The sequence below is a fragment of the Chiroxiphia lanceolata genome, chromosome 13, assembly GCF_009829145.1.
Source record: "Chiroxiphia lanceolata isolate bChiLan1 chromosome 13, bChiLan1.pri, whole genome shotgun sequence".
Taxonomy (NCBI): Eukaryota; Metazoa; Chordata; class Aves; order Passeriformes; family Pipridae; genus Chiroxiphia; species Chiroxiphia lanceolata.
In genome coordinates, this window is record NC_045649.1 from 8744033 (window position 1) to 8757494 (window position 13462).

At 39.2% G+C, this 13462-nt stretch overlaps 1 protein-coding gene across 12 annotated transcripts in view; it reads left to right on the top strand.

Moving 5' to 3' along the window:
* NFAT5 (nuclear factor of activated T cells 5) overlaps positions 1 to 13462 on the top strand; it is a 58106-nt gene that overhangs the window by 18343 nt on the left and 26301 nt on the right. For 6 of the 12 annotated variants that reach the window (XM_032700941.1, XM_032700945.1, XM_032700943.1 and 3 more), the window contains exons 2-3: positions 1205 to 1330; positions 11961 to 12519. In XM_032700941.1, coding sequence (XP_032556832.1) covers positions 1205 to 1330; positions 11961 to 12519 — 685 coding nt within the window. Of the gene's footprint in view, positions 1 to 1204; positions 1331 to 6897; positions 11503 to 11960; positions 12520 to 13462 lie in introns of those variants that run through there. The other 6 variants (XM_032700949.1, XM_032700950.1, XM_032700948.1 and 3 more) reach the window with 6 other exon arrangements.

Here is a 13462-nt window from a genome sequence, read left to right on the forward strand (position 1 = left end):
GGAAGTATATGTATATGTTCAGTTTATATACAAAATACAAAGGTTTCTTTAGTTACACGCACACACACACACACTGTTGAAATCCCTTATTTTGGGGCCCCTCACTAAACACTGTGAGTAGCAGCAGCCCCGAACACCTGTCTGTGATTTTACTCCCCTCCTGCAGGCTGTAGTGCCAGTGCCAGCCCGAGTAAAGGCTAGGGCTCATTTACCAGGGGTTGTACAAACTGCTGCACTCATGTCTGAGGAAATGCTAATGCAACTGCTCTTCGTAGTAAAAAGTGTGAACAAGTGTTGCTGGGTGTGTATCTGCCTGGACTTTGTCTTATGTGAATCATTTTTTACCTCCTAATGCAGTTAAAGCTTTTTAGTCAACTCTGTGACTTTTCTAATTTTTACAGAATTGCTGTAAATATTACAAATATATTTTACTTTAGGATCAATTGAGTATAATTGTTGCTTTGTAAGGGGAAAAAAAGCCTTCAAAAACTGAGCTTTCCGTATCTGTCTCAAGCACCTAAATAATATTTATAAGAATTTCCTATAAAGGAGAAGTAGGGCAGTGTTAGATGGGTTGTTGGGAAGAAATCCTTCCCTGTGAGGGTGATGAGGCCCTGGCACAGGTTGCCCAGAGCAACTGTGGCTACCCCATCCCTGGAAGTGTCCAAGGCCAGGTTGGACAAGGCTTGGAGCAACCTGGGATAGTGGAAGGTGCCTCTGCCCATGACAGGAGGTGGGACTGGATAAACTTTGAGATCCCTTCCAACCCAAACCATTCTGGGATTCTAAGACTTTATAGGCTATTCTGGGGATGATGGTGCTAAATTAGGCTTTTTTCCTTTGGATGTCAGTTGCACAGTTGGAATTCTGAGAGCAGGTTTGTCTGTGATTCTCACGTGATGTGCTGTACATGCCCTCAGCCCCTTCGTTCTGGGTGAGAACAGTTTCTTTGGAAGTTCATGAATTATTTCTTTGTTTGAACAAGTTTGTGTCCTTTGTTTCAGTCTTGAGAATGTGTGTCTTAATGTTTGTTTTCTGAAATAACTGTTTTCCATGCTGTCAAGGTTTCCAAGCGCTTAATGTAACTTTTTCCAAAGGTTCTGAAAGGGTTGGGTTGTGGTTCGTATCTTTTAGGCAAAAACATCATTTCTTTTCTTGTACTGAACGCAAATAACTTTTTGATTAAATCCTCTTTGTTCAACAGAATCTGTCTATGACCTTCTCCCAAAGGAGCTGCAGTTACCACCTTCCAGAGAAACATCCATAGCATCCATGAGCCAAACAAGCGGTGGCGAGGCAGGTTCGCCGCCTCCAGCTGTAGTTGCTGCTGGTAAGGACTCTCCTTTATTCTGATGTTTTCTTAAGGTTTGTAACGTTCTGGCCAACATGAACAGTGCTGGCAAAGTTTTGAGTGTAAAAAAGAGCTTGTGGAGAAGTAACAGAGTTCATTCTAGGAGGATTTAGGTGATACAGTTAAACTGAGTGATCAGAATTACCAAGTATTTTATGTAAATGGTTGCTGTGGTTTTTTATATACATCTTCGTAAGAAATAAATTCTCTATTGTGCTGCTCTGTTATGCCACACGGGCTGTTAACTCCTAGAATGCACTCTGTCTTCCGAGGAGATGAATCCCTGTTTGGAACTAAGGCAGAATGCTTAGTAAAAGTGAATTCTAGGTAGGATAAAAATGGAATGGGAGATGACATTTTGGGCCATGAAGCTTTTACCAAAAGCTAAGGAGGAAGAAAGGTCATGTTTTCCTTTGAGGCCTGAGGAAGTGTAGTATTTGAACTCCTTTCACACACAGCTCTAGTGTGATATGTTACATTATATCCTCATGTATTTGAGGATTTTGTATGCCAGCTGGAACTGCTGTAAACTGGTCAGTTTAGTTTTTTCCTAATTGACAATATATAAAAATAAGGCATGACCTTTTAATCTTTATCTTTCTCTTACACCCAGCCATGTTTTAGACTTTAAAGACTCTCATTGATCTTCATTAAATACAAAAAAGTGAGGGTTTAAGGACAAAGATCTGATTTGAGATGTTAACCTCAGTGCTGGTTTACATCTGGAATTCTTCTCATTATCTTGTATATATTAGTAAATTTCTGTGCATTGAGGAAAAAATACCATTTTTCTCCCTATAGGTGCATCTTTATTGTTTTTTTTTTTTTCATAATTTGATCCCCATATTTCTTACAAGGTCATGTTCCACTTTCCTAATTGGCCTGAAATTGTTTCTTGAGAGAAAAATGTCTGTTTTTAAGATAAGGATTCAGATAGCTGCATTATTCCTTTTTCTCTCTCTCTCTGAGTTCATATGCATAAAATGTTTGTGTGAGAATGTTTCCCAGATTTGCATGGTCCAGGAATCCTGATCAGAACCTGAAGTGGTTGTAGACTTGTCAGAGAAACTTTACAGCACTGCTCACCATTCATGTTTTGCCAGACCTCTCCTGAGAGAACCTGTGGATTTAACTGTGCACAGTGGAACTTGGTCATTGAAAGAATTTCATGGTTTATTATATTGAAAGGATTTGATGTTTTTATATCACTTATTGAAAAAGTAATTTGGACATGTATTTCTAAAACCAAGATGCTTAATGATGGGTTTGGTTTGCAGACAGCAGCAACCAAATCTCGTAGAATCATCTATCTTAAAAACAAGTGAAGAAAAAACCCCACAAACCCTGTTACACTATAAATCCACAGACAGACCTGAACTGCTAATTAATTCTGTATCTAACAGAAAAGACTTAAAAACTTGAATGGAACTAAATGTCTGTTACCTCCAGGTATTTAGTGTCTGCTAACAGCCAGTCCAGCCCCTTTAAAAAAATTAAGAAAGACTTAAGTGTGTTTGGGTTAAACTGCAGCACAAGAACAAAAAAATGCAAAGATTAGTGTTGAGGTGTTTTGTTAACCCTGAAAGGAGCCCTGCTTGTTCTCCTACAAGCACTTTTCAGTGTCAGAGACTATGTTGGTTCACAAAGACTGAGCTGATGCCAAATTGAGAGGTGGGGATGTTCAGCCTGAAGAAGAGAAGGCTCCAGGGAGACCTTAGAGTCCCTTCCAGTGCCTAAAGGGGCTCCAAGAGAGCTGGAGAGGGACTTTGGAGCCAGTGAAGTTCCTGAGTGCATTAAAATCTGGATCAGAAGCATTAAGCGCAAGCAACTACACTTCTCCAAATTGTTAAAATTGTGATTAGAACCCCCAGCCAACCTGACAAAACCCCAGACAGAGCAAAGACTGGTTCTGTTTTCAGTGCTGATGACACTGCCCACTAAGCAAGGGCCACATTGAATGTGGCAGTGTTTGTGCTGTGTTCTTGCTGTAGCTGTACCATGTTTGTAGATAAAAGGGTGTTTCCCTGTTTTCCTTATTGTTTTAGGATTTCTTCAGTGTCTTTGAAAAGTTGCCACCGCTTTTTCAAGCCCTGCCACCATGTCTGAGTAGTAACAAGAGGTCTGGCTGGGCTGGGCTCTGATTTCTTAACAGGAAAATCAGCCCAGGCTTTGTGCATGCCTAGTGATTCTACAGGGAAACAAATATATATTTTACATTCATATTTTAAGAGTGACTATTCATTTGCATGCATCAAGTGCTTACTTTTAGACTGTAGGCAGATTTTTGAGGAGCTGACACTGTAAAGGAACAGGTTGAGGAGGAAGGACTTTGGCAACCTGGTGTTCTGTATCTGAAATATTTCCCTTGTCTTGTGTAAGTCTTTCTGGTTTTAATTTTTATGTCAGCTCTTAATTTGCTCTAAGACCTCCTTTTTTGGGAAATGAGAGGGAAATGATAGTTCAGTCTCCACAGTGTTGTAGGTAATCTCATTTAGTCATTTTTAAAAGAAAAGAAAGAAAAGGCTAATTAGAACTGCAGGCTGCAGTGTGTGTAGAAATCATTTCCAGATATGATTACTCTGGATAATGAGAGAATTCTGTGACAGAGAATGATCCAAAGTGGTGAAAGCTTTTTACTATTCCCGTAGTAGTTAACACAGTTTGTTCTCTGCTTCCCAAAACACAGAGTAAGGCAATATCTGGCTGAAATTCAGCTTACTCGAGGCTTTTCTGTCGCCTTGCTTTGGGGTTTTTGCCCATATAAACTGCATTATAGGTGAGAAATACTGCTGCAGTTAAGTCCTGGTTTTTTTGGAGGAGCAGGATGGGCTGCTTTTAGCAGTGATGACCTCGCAGGGACAGACTTCTGGTTCTTCTTCCATTTGGAAATTTGTTTTGTGATTTACAGAACAGTTGTAAGAGTATGAAAATGGAATGTTGCTGATTGGATTTTCACTAATTTATTAATAGATGTATATATATCTCCTATTCATTAATCCAGACAAAAGAGGTGTTACCCACTCTCTGAATATCAAACAGGCAAGTGTAATTTCTTAGAACTCTGGGATTTTGAGCTGCTGTCTCAAGCTTTTAATTCTGTCGTTCTTCTGGAAAGCAGAAGGGAGGGAAAGGATCTGCTTTTACCTCTGGAAACTGTTCTCTGTGCTCACTACTTGAATTACAAGTGTCTTTGTTCAGGGGACAGGAAAAGAAGGATTTTGCCTGGTGCAGCGGCATAAACACATTAAATATGAATCATCTTCCAGACTCTTGAATTGCATGAGGGTGTCATGCTGAGAAATGTCATTGTAAGCTGTGCCTGGAGATCTCTTACATGAAATAAATGTGCCTGGAGCTTTCCTCATGCTTCTGCAGAGTGTGAGCTCCATTTGCAAGGAGGGATGTTTGAGTCTCCTCTGTTGGTTCTGAAAGGTTGAACAATTTTTGGGTGTTGATCAAGACACATTGAACCTCCAAATGCTTAAAATTCACTCTGCTAATTTAAGTCCTTTCTCAAAGGACTAGTAGGTAGTACCTGATTCTTGTGTTTTGGGTATGATCAGGAGTATTTTTGACCATATTCGTTAAGCAAGTGTTGCTTTTCCATCTTTTATCTCCAGTACCAGGAATGCTCAAACCTCCTGAACCTCAGTGAACTGTTACAGAAACTCCCTTCCTGCAGCAAATCTTGGAATGAGCTGCTTCAGTTTGTTGATCTCTCAAACTGCTCATCATTTCCCACAGAGGCAAATACGTATATATTTCCATATTTTTTATGTGGCTCTTTATTTTCCAGTTCCTAATCTCCAGTGGTTTTCTCCAGAGTGGTGTTCTTGCTGTAGCAAAAGGGGAACAGATTTTATGCCACTGAAATGTAATGTATTTACTGATCTCTTTTTTTTTTTTTTTTTTTGCATTCTTCACATTGGGATACAGTTAATCTGTGATATAGTGAGGTTTTCTGGCTCCCAAACATCTGTGGTTGTATCCTTGGAGAATATTAGGTAAATGATAAAGCTTTACCTTTTTTTTCATCAATTCCATGCTTTTTTTTATGCTGCTTCTTAATTAAAGGGACAATCTGCTTGTCCCAAACAGATGTAATTGGCTTTTTTGATCAGAGTTGTTACTGCAGTATTGCCATTAGCATTTTTGGTTATTTTAATTATGAAAATAAGGCTTTACTTCTCAATTGCTACTGTAGAGATATGGATAAGGTTACCTGAATCATCTCTGGGGTGGACACTGGGTGCTAAAGGCTCATGTTTTCTGCTGCCAAAATAAGGCTTTTTCATCATTCTCAAACTAAAGATTCTAATAAAGCCTCAAAATGGAGATGGGTTTGTTTTGGTTTGGTTTTCCCTGAGTGGCTAGAGCCAGGCTTCTTCATTTTTATTTTTAATGAAAATATTTTGTCCATTTATCATCCTTCCTAGTGTCATTAGTCAGTTTTTCCTGTTGATGCAGAGATAATGACCAGAGATTTCAAAGGGGATCTCAGTGCTGGTACCAATTCTGTTATCCTGGCCTTGTGATTGCTCGTTGTAAACAAATGAGCAGAAAAAAATATTCTTCTTTGTAGTTGGTCTCCAATGCCTGTAAAAACTTCCATTTCTTTGTAGGCTTTTCTCTTCCTCTTCCTACCGCCCTCCCAGTTGGAAATGCCTTCCTGTCATTTCCTAGGAGGATGTCTTCCAGGGATTTCTGTCTGCGGCTTCAGCCATGGCTCAGATACTTCTCTCTTACAGAATGAATTTCAACCAGACCTTAATGCTTGTTAAAAGCTCATCTTCCTGGTGCTGTGCATTGGTTTAAGTGTTTCTCCTGGAAGGACCATGTCAGGAGAGGTTGGGCTGTGATTAGGTTCAGCTCAGGGGAGTGGAAAGGTTCCTTCATCATGCTAAAGGGTCTCCTGGTGACATCCATTCCCATCATAGCTGGGAAATGCCAAAGAAAAAGTTTTACTTTCTGTTTCCATTTTGTGGAAACTCTTTAGACATGTTATCTGCAATTCAGCTAGAATGTTCTAGTTGTGTGGAGTTGTCTGTCTGTTAAGTGCATTCCTACTCTACCAGCTTCCTTAGAATTCCATATAAAGGATTGTATCAGTGTACATGTCTAGTTCATATCTTCTTCCTAAATTAAGATAATTTTCAGTCTTCCTGCATTTCAAATAGTCAGTAAACCCGATTTTCCAGAACTGCTCAATCAAACACAAGTTGTTACATTATTCCGAGAGATTTTTTTACAATTTCTTGCATTAAATGGCTCCTGTTATTAGGTCAGAAAGACTTGAGAACCACTTCCTGACAAGAGAATTCCCTGTTCCTTAAGGAATAGTTGAAAACCAAGACTGTGAGGGGCAAGAACATTCCTCTTTGGGCACCTCTGTGCTGTAGCAGTACTGAAGGTGTTGTGAACACCATGAGGAGTTCTGAATTTCTTAGGGAAAAAAACCCACCCTGTATTTAAAAGATAAAATAGTCTGTTTCTTAAATTGAGGTTCTTTGCTAGATCCATCAATCCTGACTTCCTCATACAGGGTACAGTTGGGGAGGGAGCTGATGAGTGACAGGTGGAGCTTGGAGAGCAGCTGAGATTCCCAGAGTTCTGCCTGCTTGGAATCAGCCTTTTAGCTTTGAGTGGGAAGGATCTAAGATCCGTGGAATCAGTGTGTGTGAGCCACTAACAAAAGTTCTACTTAGATACCTAAACTTGAGTGTTAATTGAATAACGGGAGTAATTTATAACAAAACCATTGATTAATGTATTTACCCAAAGTATAATAAATACACTGCTTGGGTCAGCATGGGAATGTAAAGGGGAATTTACACTGTGGGGCTTAATGTAAATTAAATTAACCTACCTATCTTGAATCTGAGTGTGTTTAATAACTGGTGAATTGGATTGCTTTATGATATTTGCTGGGATGCTAGTTTTTTTCTCTATTAATACACTTAACTTGCATTCTAGCTTCGCCATTCAGAGACAGGCATCGAGTGGTGGGTTGTGTGACAGTGTCTGTCAATAGTGAAGACAAATAGTGCCAGAGACACTTAACCCATCCAATCTCACCCAGGGTATAGGTCGGTCTTGTTTTCAGACTTCTTCATAAGTCTCTTTTCTTTCTTTCTTTTTTTTTTTTTTTATTATTTTTAATTTTTTTTTTGTTTTATTTCTGAATAGTGGATTGATACTGATTTGAAACTAAAGTTTTTGGAAAAAGTTTTTGACATGACATCAGTAATACAAGAAGAAGAAAAGTAGAACCCCAAGTTTGGCATGTGAGGTGTTGAAAGCAGGTTTGCAGCCACTTTGTAAGTTCTGGGTTTTACCTTTAAAACCTTTGACAACACAAGGGTTGATGGTGGAAATTTTGCACAGTTTCCTTCTGGGTTTGCCCTGAAATTGTTCTTCTGTATCTAGGGGTTCAAATAAACCAATTAACATACAAAATCTCATCAAGAAAATGATGTGTTGGATAAATTAATACATTTATTAAAAGTTGTACTTCACATATTAAACTTATACACCACCTAATTCTCACCCTGGGGTGAGTTTTCATTTTGGACACTTGTTTTCTGCACAGAGTGTAGGGGATTACGTGGGATGCAGGGGAGGCCCTGAGAGAAAAATTAGTTCTTTAATGGCTTTTTGCTTGTCCTGGCTGTCCAAGCACAGGTGGCTGAAAAACTTGTGAAACCAGAAATATCTCCAGTTTATTTGCCTTTGCAATTTTAAACTCTCCAGTCTGGGAAAGTACGTACTTTTGCAATTAAAAAAAAAAAGTCATCAGGACACTGTTTCTTTTTGAGGACTTGATAATCCTTGTTGTATTTAAGGATATTTGAAAAAAATGAACAAGGATTTCAGGATTGGCTCCACAGAAATGTTACCTAAAAAGACTCTCTCAGTGCCAAGTAGTGATTTTTTTTTTTTCTCTCCTGCCTTTCAGACCTTTTTCTTAGAGGCTGAATGCCTCGTTTCTCTTCACAAGAGAGTAGAATATGGAAAATCTGTCATTGCCTTAGTTGCTAATGCAGGAGGTAAAAAATTTTTGTTTTATGGTACTGGAAGGAAAAAGCCTGCCCTGGTTTCCTCACAGGGAAGAAACCTCTTTACTACGTGTTCCCTTAGTTTTAGGCCTGATATTCTACCTCTTTTAGGGAGAAAAAGCTTGTAGGACAGGCAACAAAATCTGAATTACTTATTTCAGTTCCCTTACGTGTTGCAGTGATGGCAACAAAGAGATTCAGGAGGTTTAGTTTCAACGGTGATCACAGTTGCTCTAATGTGAAATATTCCTTTCTCTCATTTTTTATTGAAAAAAGGAAAATACCCACTTTGTGATGCTGGTGAACATTCCATTTCTAATCCTGAGGCTGCACATTTGCCATGACAAGCACTTGGCTTCTCTTCAGTGTTGTTGCTCTGAAAGCAAGTTTGATTTTGAAGCTGTGTTAAATTAAATATATTCAGTCTTCTATTGCAAAATGTACCTACTCATCTAAAAACCGTATATATCTTTGACATTGCACGCACTGTTAAATTGCAAATAAAAGAGCCACCTGTAACAATTCCCATTAATATGTGTCTAAAGAAAGTAAAATGACAGGAGCGCTCAAAGTGTGTGGCAAAGGTGTGTGTGTATGCTCTCACCTTTTAAAGCAGCACCAACTAAGAATAACTGAGATTTTTTTTTTTTCCCCCAAGAAATCTCCATTGAGTGTCAGATACAAATGTCCCTGGCTTTGGAATAAAATGAGAAAACGAAATGGGAGCCATGTAAAATACAGTTAATTCATCACAGTAACTTGAATTCTTATTTGATTGACCCAATTTATTTATTAGTTCAAAGGAAGATGAGTTGGCTCAAGGCCTGCAGACTGAGAAAACATAGATTTCATTATGTTTCTTAGTATTTGCATAACTTAAAATGTTACCGAAGAAATTACTAATTTATCCCCCCAAACAGATTTTAAATTTGTGTCTTTCACTGTTCCAATACAGCCAGTTTATCCCATTTGCTGTAATATTTATCATACTTTCTTATATATGTTTACTTATTTTAACTGAGGATACAGTGGCCTGTACATTCTTTAAAACACTTGCGTACTGATGGCTGGTAATGGCAGTACTTTGTTATATAAGGCTAAAGAGAGGTTTTCTTGCCATTACTCCTTAATTCGGGATTATTTCCGTAATCTAATTTTGTCATTCCACAGGGGTGTCTCTGGTAAATGGAGGAGAGCGTAACCAATTTATAATGGACAATGTTTATTTAATTTTTAAAAGTCTAAAAACCCACATACACATATTCATACATATAAATTCTTCTTAGCTTCTAGGGAAAAAGAAAGGAGGAGAGACTGTTTTGGAGAGGGGTAGTGAACAGTAACACCTTCAATATTGCACAATGCTGCACCCTAAAACAGCACTGCCATCACGAGCTCTTTTAGCTTTGTGCTCAAAAGCGTTGTATTTAGTGATGTATCTATTTTTTTCCCTAGGAGAGTGAGGGAAAAGTGCAATCCTGGCCAGGAGATGCATTGAAGCACTTGCTGAGCGGGGTGAGCTCAGTGCTTGCTGTGCCTGTTCCATGCAGAACATGTTCTGGTTCTCTTTGACGGTGTCAATGATGAATGGAAACTAATTCAATTTACCAAAACAAACATCCCCAATAGCAACGGGCCTTCTCAACTCAAAGTGGCTGCAAATCAGCTCCTAAATATTGTCACTGAAATGAATATCTAGATTTAATAGTTCTTGCCAATCCTATAACTGTTTTTGAAAGAAGCATTGCATTAATGCATGATATAGAAAGGAGAAATTTGCCTTTAAATTGGAATGCAAAGTGACTGAATTGTCCAGTTTCAGCCACTGTATTTGCCAAAGAACAAACTGGAAAATGGAACTGGTATCATTCTTCACTGGGAGGTTTGGGGAAGGTGATAAAAGCAGAATAGTTTATTAATAAACTGTAATGGCCACTAAATTTGACAGTCTGAAGTGATGTAGCTTTGCTTTTACATTCATTTAGCACAGAAAAGCTGTAAAAAAACCAGTAATAGTTTAAAAATTCTTTATCATCAGTCATTGATACCACCAGTAATTCCAAGTAGGTGGATTAATGGTAAGGTTGGCTGAGTTTTACTGTTAACTAAATATATATCGTGGCTGAAAATACTTTATTCTGCTACTTTTAACTAGGTAAAATGGGATAAAATAGTCTGACTGTCCCTAAACCTTTTAGACTTGGGAGTTTAACATAATATTTTGGATTTTAAAAAAATCCCACGCAGCAAAAAGGAAAGCATCATATTCTTCTTAATGATAGGGATTACCTTCCTGACAGCAGTAAGTAGCTGAACAAACACATTGTATAATTAGGTATATATTTAATGTACAATGTGTTCCAAAATTAGGTTATTTCAGTGGTTCTGGTTTATCAGGTGTGGGGAGCAGTGCAGAAATACATAAACCAGGATGATCTTCCCCCAGGAAGCTGAAATCTGACTATAAAATTCAGTTCAGTTATTCCTCAGTGAGCTACAGGTGATTGAAATAAATAAATAAATAAAGCCCTACATTTGCCCATCCTACTTCCTCTGGAATGTTTAACCCATGTATTCAGCTGATTTGTCCATTAAAATTCTTCCTTGGCAGCAGTTATGGTATTCTCCAGAAATCTTCAGGGGTTTGTTTTAATAATATTGATGTTTCTAAACCAAATTGAGCTGTGAGACCTCTGGAGACTTCACATGGTGTTGGAAATCTCCTGCTTAATAGGAATTTTTCAGAGGTCTGTCCCAAGCTGTCTCTGTGTAAGGGACTGTAAAGTCTGAGAGAAATCAGTCTCAGTGACTGGAAAAGTCAAATTACAGAAATTCTCTGTCCTTGGATCAGCGTGTCACCAACACAGATGTTTCAGCCCTGTTTTGAACCTTCACAATCCACAGCTCACTCATAGTGACTGATACCAGTTCCATTTTGCCTACCAACTCAGTTGATTTTATATTTTATTTCTCATTTATGATGGAATAATCAGCAGCTCTTTTTCTCATTTATTTTCTCATATTTTTATTCCAGGATTTGCCTCTGAAGCAGGGAGTGTCTGCATTAAAAATGACCTGTAGTTCTCTGCTTCATAGGTTAGAAACTTATTTTAATATTTTGTGGCTAAGCACAGTCCCGTCTTTTTCAAAAAAAAAATTTAAAAATTTCCAACAATAAATGGTTTAATTGGCATTGAATGTGGATTTATAAGCATTTTGCTTTGGGGCTATTTTAGATGAAATGGCTTCTACACCAATAATTAGTCCAGCTGAGGCGATGAAAGCTCTGTTTACTCGCAGCCATTTGTATGAATTAACATTAAGTCATAAAAATTTGATTACAGTGGATCGTGCTAAGACTCGTTTGGACATTTCCAAAGTATTGGCTAGGCTGTGTTGCTTTAAGCACTTCCATTCTAAAACGTAACCAAATTCCAAACATTTCTCGGGGGAAAGCAATCGGTTCCTAAATCACCTTGATTTCTCTGGGACTGCTATAGCCAGCACAGCCCCCGCCGCGGCTCCGGTATTTACTTGTGAATTGTACACCGCAGATGCTTCTTCAGCTCCTTCCTCTTCCTCCATGGGCGGTGCTTGCAGCTCCTTTACCACCTCTTCCAGTCCTACCATTTACTCTACCTCAGTCACCGACAGCAAGGCTATGCAAGTGGAGAGCTGCTCCTCAGCCGTGGGGGTAAGTACCCGAGGGGTAAGTGACCAGCAGATAACCAGTAACACAGCCCAGCAGCACCAGTCAACGCCGCGGCGCCACACAGTCCTGTACATCTCGCCACCACCCGAGGACCTGCTGGACAACAGTCGGATGTCCTGCCAGGATGAGGGCTGTGCACTGGAGTCAGAACAGAGCTGCAGTATGTGGATGGAGGATTCACCCTCCAACTTCAGTAACATGAGTACCAGTTCCTACAATGATAACACTGAGGTGCCACGTAAATCGCGCAAACGCAACCCAAAGCAGAGGCCAGGGATCAAACGCCGAGATTGTGAAGAGTCCAACATGGATATCTTTGATGCCGACAGTGCCAAAGCGCCTCACTATGTCCTTTCTCAGCTCAGCACGGACAGCAAAGGCAACTCAAAAGCAGGAAATGGGTTGGTATCTGCTTTTTTTTTGTTTTGTTTTGTTTTAAGAAAAAAAGTTCTATCTCCATATGTAAACCCAAACTAATAAAAGTCCTCTTGTGCCCTGGCCAATGTTCTGTTCGGGTTCTCACATAAACCCCCTCCCTTCTCTGCTGTCCTTGCCGTGTCCTAGCCCAGCATAAGTTCTTCTTTCCCCTCAAAGCTGTGGCTGCTCCATCCCTAGAAGTGTCCAAGACCAGGTTGGATGGGGCTTGGAGCAACCTGATCTAGTGGAAGGTGTCCCTGCCCATGGCTGGGGGGTGGAACTGGATCTCTTTAAAGTTCCTTCCAACCCAAACCATTCCATAATTCTGTGCTAAGTTCTCATTAGACTTGTTAAGCTTTATTTAGAAGATAAAGCTAAACTTCCCTGCAGCAATTAAACTCAGCACTGATGAGCTCATTTGTGTTCTTTAAGTGAAATTCCCGAAAGGCCACACAATTCCATTTATAAAATAGCAGTGAAAATGTATTTAAAAAGAAAGGCAGAGTGGAGTGGGCGCACCCTAAATGTGAATGGTTTTTTGCAGGATTTTATGTGAGGATTTCAGTCTGTACACTTCACCTGCTTCTGTTTGTCTCTTTATTTATCAAATAGAGAGAGGAATGGGAGTAGAAGTTAATGGTTAATGGCTCATTAGGATTTCTCATCATCTAAATTAACACGTGCTTTACTTTTTTATGAAATGTTAAGACAAATATGGGGAACCAGGTTTTATTTTTGCCTTGTGAACTCACTTCTGTATTTGATTTTTTCAGAAATAAATCTCTAATCCTGTTTCTCTCTGTGCTTCTGGGTCATGTGCGTGTGTCTGCGTGGGCACACCTGGGTGGTGGCTTCTCATCTCCCACTTCACACTGTTCACTGAATGCATTTCAGTAGCTGCTTAAAGAGGAAAAATCCATCAGTTTG